The sequence below is a fragment of the Salmo salar genome, chromosome 04 (assembly GCF_965601325.2).
Source record: "Salmo salar chromosome 04, fSalSal1, whole genome shotgun sequence".
NCBI lineage: Eukaryota > Metazoa > Chordata > Actinopteri > Salmoniformes > Salmonidae > Salmo > Salmo salar.
The window spans coordinates 58,899,219-58,908,475 of NC_138294.1; the positions used below are offsets into that span (position 1 = coordinate 58,899,219).

A 9,257-nucleotide genomic window follows, 5' to 3' on the forward strand; every position below is an offset into this window, starting at 1 on the left:
CTTGCTGCTGGTGATTCTTTGATCCACCTCTATGCAGACGACACCATTCTGTATACCTCTGGCCTTTCTTTGGACACTGTGTTAACTAACCTCCAGACCAGCTTCAATGCCATACAACTCTCCTTCCATGGCCTCCAACTGCTCTTAAATGCAAGTAAAACTAAATGCATGCTCTTCAACCGATCGCTGACTGCACCCGCCCGCCCGTCCAGCATCACTACTCTGGACGGTTCTGATTTAGAATATTTGGACAACTACAAATACCTAGGTGTCTGGTTAGACAGTAAAATCTCCTTCCAGAGTCACATTAAACATCTCCTATCCAAAATTAAATCTAGAATCGGCTTCCTATTTCGCAACAGGCCTCCTTCACTCATGCTGCCAAACATACCCTCGTAAAACTGACCATCCTACCGATACTCGACTTCGGCGATGTCATTTACAAAATAGCCTCCAACACTCTACTCAGAAAATTGGATGTAGTCTATCACAGTGCCATCCGTTTTGTCACCAAAGCCCCATATACTACCCACCAGTGCGACCTGTATGCTCTCGTTGGCTGGCCCTCGCTTCATACTTGTCGTCAAATCCACTGGCTCTAGGTCATCTACAAGTCTTTGCTAGGTGACCTGTTGGTCACTCTGACAGAGCTCCAGAGTTTCTCTGTGAGGATGGGAGAACATTCCAGAAGGACAACCATCTCTGCAGCACTCCACCAATCAGGCCTTCATGGTAGATTGACCAGACTGAAGCCACTCCTCAGTAAAAGGCACACGGCAGCCCGCTTGGAATTTGCCAAAAGTCACCTAAAGGACTCTCAGACCATGTGATCAAGATTATCTGGTCTGATGAAACCAAGATTGAACTCTTTGGCCTGAATGACAAGCGTCACGTCTGGAGGAAACCTGGCACCATCCCTACGGTGAAGCGTGTTGGTGAAAGCATCGTGCTGTGGGGATGTTTTTCAACTGCAAGGACTGGGAGACAGGATTGAGGGAAAGATGAATGGAGCAAAGTACAGAGAGATCCTTGATGAAAACCTGCTCCAGAGCGCTTAGGACCTCAGACTGGGGCGAAGGTTCATCTTCCAACAGGACAACGGCACTAAACACACAGCCAAGACAACACAGGAGTGGCTTCGGGACAAGTCTCTGAATGTCCTTGAGTGGCCCAGCCAGAGCCTGGACTTGAACCTGATCTAACATCTTTGGAGAGGCCTGAAAATAGCTGTGCAGCGACACTCTCCATCCAACCTGACAGAGCTTAAGAGGATCTGCAGAGAAGAATGGGAGAAACTCCTCAAATACATGTGTGCCAAGCTTGTAGTGTCATACCCAAGAGACTTGAGGCTGTAATCGCTGCCAAAGGCGCTTCAACAAAGTACTGAGTAAAGGATCTGAATACTTGATATTTCAGTTTTAGATTTTTAATGCATTTGCAAAATGTTCTAAAAACCTGTTTTTGCTTCGTCATTATGGGTTATTGTGTGTAGATTGATGATGAACAAAGAAGAAAACGACTTAATCAATTTTAGAATAAGGCTGTTACGTAACAATGTGGAAAAAGTCAAGGGGTCTGAATACTTTCCGAATGTTCTGTATATATTTCCGGATATCTGACACTTCATTAGATATAAGGAGTATACATGCTCCAGATACGCATGTCCATAATTTCATATACAGAGCTACGATATTCTCCATAATGGGACAGTTTTTTCATGCATCCAATCCGGACCTCAGAAATCTCCCTGCTACCGTGAGTCAAGGCACGCACCTGATGTGTGTACCCCGTCTACATATTTTTAGAATATTTTAAGTCCGGAAAGCATATGTGTCAGCATACTGACATATCTAAGCCTTTATTCTTTATTCCAAAGTGGTAGGCCACACAAACTCACAGAACAGGACTGCCGAGTGCTGAAGTGTGTAGCGTGTAGCACTACTGTCCTCGGATGCAACACCCACTACCGAGTTCCAAACTGCCTCTGGAAGCAAGGTCAGCACAAGAACTGTTCGTCGGGAGCTTCATGAAATGAGTTTCCATGGCCGAGCAGCAGCACACAAGCCTAAGATCACCATGTGCAATGCCAAGCATCGGCTGGAGTGGTGTAAAACTCGACCCCAATGGACTCTGGAGCAGTGGAAACAAATTCTCTGGAGTGATGAATCACTCTACACCATCTGGCAGTCTAACGGACAAATCTGGGTTTGGCGGATGCCAGGAAAACGCTACTTGCCAGAATGCATAATACCAACTGTAAAGTTTGGTGCAGGAGGAATAATGGTCTGGGGCTGTTTTTTTTGGTTCGGGCTAAGCCCCTTAGTTCCAGTGAAGGGAAAACTTAACACTACAGTATAAAATGACATTCTAGACACTTCTGTGCTTCCAACTTTGTGGCAACAGTTTTGGGAAGGCCCTTTCCTGTTTCACCATGACAATGCCCACGTGCACAAAGCGAGTTTCATGCAGAAATTGTTTGTCAAAATTGGTGTGGAAGAACTTGACTGACCTCAACCCCATCGAACACCTTTGTTATGAATTGTAATGCCGACTGCGAGCCAGGCATAATCGCCCAACATCAGCGCCCAACCTCGCTAATGCTCTTGTGGCTGAATGGAGGCACGTTCCCACAGCAATGTTCCAACATCTAGTAGAAAGCCTTCCCAGAAGAGTGGAGGTTGTTAAAGCAGCAAAGGGGACCATGATTTTGGAGTTTGATGAGCAGGTGTCCACATACCTTTGGGCATGTAGTTTATTTTCCGAAATGTATCACATCTGTAATCATTCCCTGATCATTTATGTATTCGTATTTCTAAAAAAAGTCATCATTTCAATATATATCCTTACATGATATGTAATATTCATCCTCGTACAGTACCAGTGAAAAGTTTGGACACCTACTCATTCAAGGATTTTTCCTTATTTTTCCTATTTCTACATTGTATGAAATAACACATATGGAATCATGTAGTAACCAAAAGAGTGTTAAAGAAATCAAAATATATTTTATATTTTACATTCTTCAAAGTAGTCACCCTTTGCCTTGATGACAGCGTTGCATACTCTTGGCATTCTCTCAACCAGCTTCACGTGGAATGCTTTTCCAAAAGTCTTGAAGGTGTTCCCACATGAGCACTTGTTGGCTGCTTTTCCTTCACTCTGCGGTCCAACTCCTCCCAAACCATTTCAATTGGGTTGAGGTCAGGTGATTGTGGAGGCCAGGTCATCTGATGCAGCCCTCAATCACTCTCCTTCTTGGTCAAATAGCCTTTACACTGCCTGGAGGTGTGTTGGGTCATTGTCCTGTTGAAAAACAAATTATAGTCCCACTAAGCACAAACCAGATGGGATGGCGTATTGCTGCAGAATGCTGTGGTAGCCATGCTGGTTAAGTGTGCCTTCAATTCTAAGTGAATCACAGACAGTGTCACCAGCAAAGCACCCCCACACCATCACACCTCCTCCTCCATATGTCACGGTGGGAACCACACAAGCGAAGATCATCCGTTCACCTACTCTGCGTCTCACAAAGACACGGCGGTTGGAACCAAAAATGGCAAATTTGGACTCATCAGACCAAAGGACAGATTCCCACCGGTCTAATGTCCATTGCTGGTGTTTCTTGGCCCAAACAAGTCTCTTCTTCTTATTGGTGTACTTTAGTAGCGGTTTCTTTGCAGCAAATCGACCATGAAGGCCTGATTCACGCAGTCTCCACAGTTGATGTTGAAATGTGTCTGTTACTTGAACTCTGTGAAATATTTTTTGGGGTCGTCACTAGTTACCACTTGACTGGCTACCCAGACTCCTTGCTCCGGCCAAAAGCTACGCCATGCCCATGGACAATAGTTTCTTCTCTGCAATGAGTCTGGCTCAAACACATTCGGTGCCGTCTGATAGGTTCAGAAACCGATGGGTTGGGCCAGAGCCAGAAGACACGTGGGTAACACGGCGGTTTGAACCGAGTTTGGGAAACCCTGAGCTAGATCAACATGATTTTATACAAAAATATAAATGCAACATGCAACAATTTCAACGATTTTACTGAGTTACAGTTCATATAAGGAAATCAGTCAATTTATCCACTGGGGAGCCAGGCCCAGCCAATCAGAATTCGTTTTTCACCACAAAAGGGCTTTATAACAGACAGAAATACTCCTCAGTTTCATCAGCTGTCCGGGTGGCTGGTCTCAGACAATCCCCACAGGTGAAGAAGCCAGATGTGGAGGTCCTGGGCTAGCGTGGTTACACGTGGACTGTGGTTGTGAGGCTGGTTGGACATACTGCCAAATTCTCTAAAACTACGTTGGAGGTGGCTTATGGTAGAGAAATGAACATTCAATTCTCTGGCAACAGCTCCTGCAGTCAGCAGTTATACCAATTGCATGCTCCTTCAAAACTTGAGACATATGTGGCATTGTGTTGTGTGACAAAACTGCACATTTTAGAGTGGCCTTAAATTGTCCCCAGCACAAGGTGCACCTGTGTAATGATCATGCTGTTTAGTCAGCTTATTGATATGCCACACCTGTCAGGTGGATGAATTATCTTGGCAAATGAGAAATGCTCACCAACAGGGATGTAAACTAATTTGTGCACAGAATTTGAGAGAAGTAAGCTTTTTCTGCATATGGAACATTTCTGGGATCTTTTATTTCAGCTCATGAGACATGGGACCAACACTTTACATGGTGCGTTCATATTTTTGTTTAGTATATGTGCTAACCCTTTGTTCTAGGCGTGATACACACTTCTTAATGTACTGAATATATGGTGAGTTTCTTTCTTGCAGCCCTACGGTACTAAATGAGCTATATGTCATATGTTTGCATTGTAATTTCAGAAAATGTCCTTAATATACAGTATCTACAGTAATAGTGGAATGATAGTTTCACAATATTTTTCCCCAAAAAATGTTTTGGAGCCACACAAAATTGCATTCCAATGGTGCAGCCTTCTTATTGGTCAACAAAAGATGGACCATCTTTTGCTGTCAAATTGACTGGGGCCAGCAATGGGCATACATCTTTCAGCCCCAGTCCATTTGACAAGAAATTTGCTAGCCCCAGTTAATTTGACAATCTTTTTTTACCAAAAAGAAGGCTGCACCATTAGAATGCACTTTTGGTTGGGCCCAATAACATTTTTGGTGATGAAATGTTGTGAAACGCTAATATTCCACTATTTCTGTAGATATGACATTTTCTGACATTACAATGCAAAGATATTACATACAGCTCCTTTAATGTATTTGTTCTGTGTCTGAGCTCCCTCACAGTGAGTGTCTTCTGGTTTTTATTTTTTCAATTTGTGTCCAATTAAGACCTAAACAACAAGGTGAGAGGAGTTATTACTAATCAGCCACCTCAATTGATCAATTAAGTAAAAGGGTGGAGTGAAAACAATGTGCCCATGGAATGAGTCTGACAGGAGTCTAATAACCAAATAATGTTTTTTTTTTCATGTCAAGGACAGATACTAGCTGTTGCCATGTCAATCTCAGAACTGGTATTATGTAGCTACTACATTACATATTTGTGGTCAGAACTAGCATCTAAAATAAGTTAGTTTTTACATGATTATTTGGATTCACACATGGTCTATTTCCATCACACAGAGAAAAAACAATTACAACCAAATTTTTATTGGTTTGTTTATACCAATCATTACACAGATACATCTATAAACAAAGGATAAAAGAACTGTACACTTGTACTTGATACCTAAACCCCACATGAATATTGCTACTGCTGGTTTGTGTATTTGACAGCTCAAATGGATGTACAGTTTCTCAGCATCCAAGGAACCATAATCGTCAGTATATTTCACACTTATGTACGTCTTTAGCTTGGCTAAGAACACAATTCCATTTTTACCATACTCACAATGTACCATTACACACTGCATATAGAAAGTTGAAAACCCCTTTTAATAGCAGCTATACAAATTTATTGCAATGCTATCACAGAACAGAGACAACCAATTACACCCAATGCACAGGCCTGATAGGGAGGAACTCCAGTACTAGGGAATAGGTTTATTAAGCAGAATGGTAAAGAAAAACAATGAGTACAAGAGTTATATGGAACACAGCTTAAACATACTAAAATGTTTTCCTCATTATAAACAATAAAACAATGTGTTCCCCCTTGAGTTAATTCATCCCCACCACACAATGCAGGTTACATATAACGTCCCTCATATAGCCTATGGAATGTTAGTCTCTCAGACAAGCTCTCTGTTGATTTGACCGGATCCTGTAAACGACGTGCTTGCATGTTCTTGGTGTAGTAACCTGTCCCATTCCCACCCCTCCCCCCATATCGAAAATAAAAACCGTTGACATTTACAATGACCGTAATTGTTCCAGAGATGTAAAAACATGGGATGCAATGAAATCCCCATCTCCAATTGTATTTTTTATTTCATAAAAAAATGTGTTTCTACAATCAAACTACTAAAAAACCTGCATTTAGAAAATAGTCGATAAAAATATACCCCTGAATTGTACAAGAAAAAGAGGTACAGGGAGCACTGATAAAAGATGTGGTTTGAGAGATGTTATTCGGCCGCCTCTTCCTCCTCTTTCTGTTCAGGTTCTTCTGGTGCCTAAAATTAAAACATAACGGAATAAAACAGTTGGCAATAGTTGAGAGAACTTATTTATAATTGACATTCATTATCTTATGTTTAAAACATTATACGGTCATAAACTATCAATTTGATTTGTTTTTCCTGTCCTTATAAGACAAAATCCTACATATCCCAGCAGCCCCTTACCTCTTCCTCAGCTTTGGCTTCTCCATTCTCTGCGGGCACCTCCTTCTCCTCAGGCTCGGTCTTCTTCACCTCTTTAGCCTTCTTGGGCTTAGGTGCTGCCTTCTCCTTCTGTAAATAAATATGTTTAATGGGATAAGACACCGTAAGTCCTTAAATGCAATTAATTTACTATTAAATGTACATTTGAAATGTCTGCACTTCCTCACCTTTGGCTTGGGCTCTGCCTTTGCAATTGCAGGTTTCTGCAATGAAAGATTTGTGATTCTTAGCTGAAATTCTGTTTTTGGGTGCATCTTTAATTAAAGTGTCAATAATGGTGTGTAATACTCACATTTACCAATCTCTCAGATCTCCTCTTAGGCTGAAATATTTCAAAAGAAAATACCAATTATTTACTCATAAAATGGGAGCAACGTTTGACATGTTGCTGCTGACCCCTGGTGGCAGAACAATGGAATTGTATTTGAACATTTAAATTCTTACAACCAGCGATCACCTTGATTAAATACACATTATATTTAAGTAAGATGTTTATCACTCACCTCTGCTGCCTCAACATCGGCGTTTGCCTATAATAATAATAAAATGTTAGTGACAGCTCAGCAGGGCAACCGTGTTAGGTGGGTTTTACTGGGGGAGGGGCAGTTTAAATGCCAAGAGTATTAGGGGAATTATGTAATCCAAAAAAGGCGTAGGGAGGTAAGGAAAAGCATTGCAGCGTGTTATGGTCACAGTCTCGATATAACTGCTTATTTTTTCCACTTACGTCACCCACGAACTACCTAATAAACGGATAATAGTGTCAACTTGCTCAGATCATGGTCCATTGCCTATGACTATACCATGTTGTCTGTAATCTCTACGGAGAGGGGAATACCGACTCCGCCTACTCCCGACGCATTCATTCACTCGTGATGAATGGGATTTGCCAGGCACCATGACTGTGCTCGCTACTCCGACCAGACAGTCTACTATGCGTTCCCGCCATTCATTCGAATTTCAAACTCCGAGATCCTCAGCGATTCTCCAAATGGTTACAGAATCTACTAGAATCCCCAGCAACAAGAGCGCCTCTGTGATGTCGACGAATCGCCATTGCATAACCCAGAATTGGCTAGAGCCAACAAAAGGGCACACGTTAATGTAATTAAACCAAGTATTTTAACGATGCAGCATGTTACATTAGCGCACTTTAACGTATTTTACCTTGCGTAACTATGAACTTTTATATTGCAAAGTAAGAAAAACGTCGTCAGTGTTCGCCTTGCTCACAAGGGCAGCCATGACACAAGTCTTCGTGCCCTTTTCAAAGCGCCCTAGAAGCAGTCCTCTGCATGTGCATACCGCCCACCGTGCGTTGAGCATTATATTCTACCAACAATTAAGCTATTCTAATTATGCAGCATTTTAATACGTGTAAATGCAATGTAATCTAAATTTTATGTGCAATAGACTTTGCCTAGTAAAATAAAAAAATCGGTGTCACCAACTTTATTTCTGCAGAATCGCCATCTTACGACGTAGCTAGCGACCTACACCTCTTTGTCCTTTTATAGGTTAATGTATTTGTAAACAACCACCATGAAGACGTGACAAAACCCCAATTTGAAATTGATCTGATAGAGTAAATATTACGCACAAAACATGTAACCAGTCCTATTTTTCGAAGACTAAAATCACAGCGTGAAAAAGTAGAAAACCCGCCACTTCCCAAATCAAAACAGACCGATACATTTTAAACTCCTGACTGAACACAGCAGTGCAACAATGTTGCAGCGGAGCGGAACAAAACATGGATATGAGGCTACATTTTATATGCAAAAATAAATGCATTTGTTTTATCAATCAAAGGATATATACAACCAATAAAACATATTCCACTTACTTTGCTCCTTTTAGGCATGGCTGTTTTGCGTATTTGTTCAAATAAAGAGGGAACTGTTCCAAAACGGAGCAAGAAAAATACTGTATGTTGGTATAAGATTCAAACACTACGTTCTATTACAGCTTAGCAAACCTTAATGTTCCATTGGAACAAAAACTAGCTCAAACCGGATTGGATTCTCCCCCTCCCTCCCTATTGAATTCATTATAGCGTCAATCGGACGGACAAGCTACTCTCCGCCCCTGGTAGCCATTGATTGGCTTTAGGAGCCGTCAACACATTTTCAAATCATAGCGAGATACCTGTGTGGATAATTTTACATGGCAATCAGATCTATATGTATTTGTCTTTAGATGAGCAGTCATCAGGGGTAACCATGACACATTTTTGTTTTTCTCCTCTCCATATCGTTTTGCCCATATACCTTTTTTTGGCAAAAGGTTAAAACTGCAAGCTCCACATATGGATAGTCCCTAAACTTACACACAGTACCCCTTATTATCAGAATAAGAGGCTACCAACAATGCATTATCTTGATACAGGTATTTTACGAAAATAAAGACAACAGTCCAACTTCACTAGGCAAAAATAT

The 9,257-nt window shown here is 41.5% G+C and overlaps 1 protein-coding gene across 1 annotated transcript; it reads right to left on the minus strand.

Annotated features, from left to right (window-relative positions):
- Positions 1-5,628: 5,628 nt before the first annotated feature.
- Positions 5,629-8,970, minus strand: LOC106603561 (uncharacterized). The gene is made up of 6 exons (XM_014197413.3): positions 8,666-8,970; positions 7,323-7,349; positions 7,112-7,141; positions 6,987-7,022; positions 6,781-6,888; positions 5,629-6,609 (listed from the first exon to the last, which is right to left on the minus strand). Exons 1-6 carry the CDS (start codon positions 8,681-8,683, stop codon positions 6,562-6,564), a joined length of 267 nt encoding a protein of 88 aa, XP_014052888.1. The 5' UTR covers positions 8,684-8,970; the 3' UTR covers positions 5,629-6,561.
- Between the last annotated feature and the right edge of the window lie 287 nt (positions 8,971-9,257).

Excerpts from the sequence above, each read along its gene's own strand:
- LOC106603561 (XM_014197413.3), bottom strand. Across the intron at positions 7,023-7,111 it reads GATCTGAGAGATTGGTAAAT|AAACCTGCAATTGCAAAGGC; the intron begins GTGAGTATTACA and ends CTTTCATTGCAG. Across the intron at positions 6,610-6,780 it reads AAGCCAAAGCTGAGGAAGAG|GCACCAGAAGAACCTGAACA; the intron begins GTAAGGGGCTGC and ends TTTTAATTTTAG.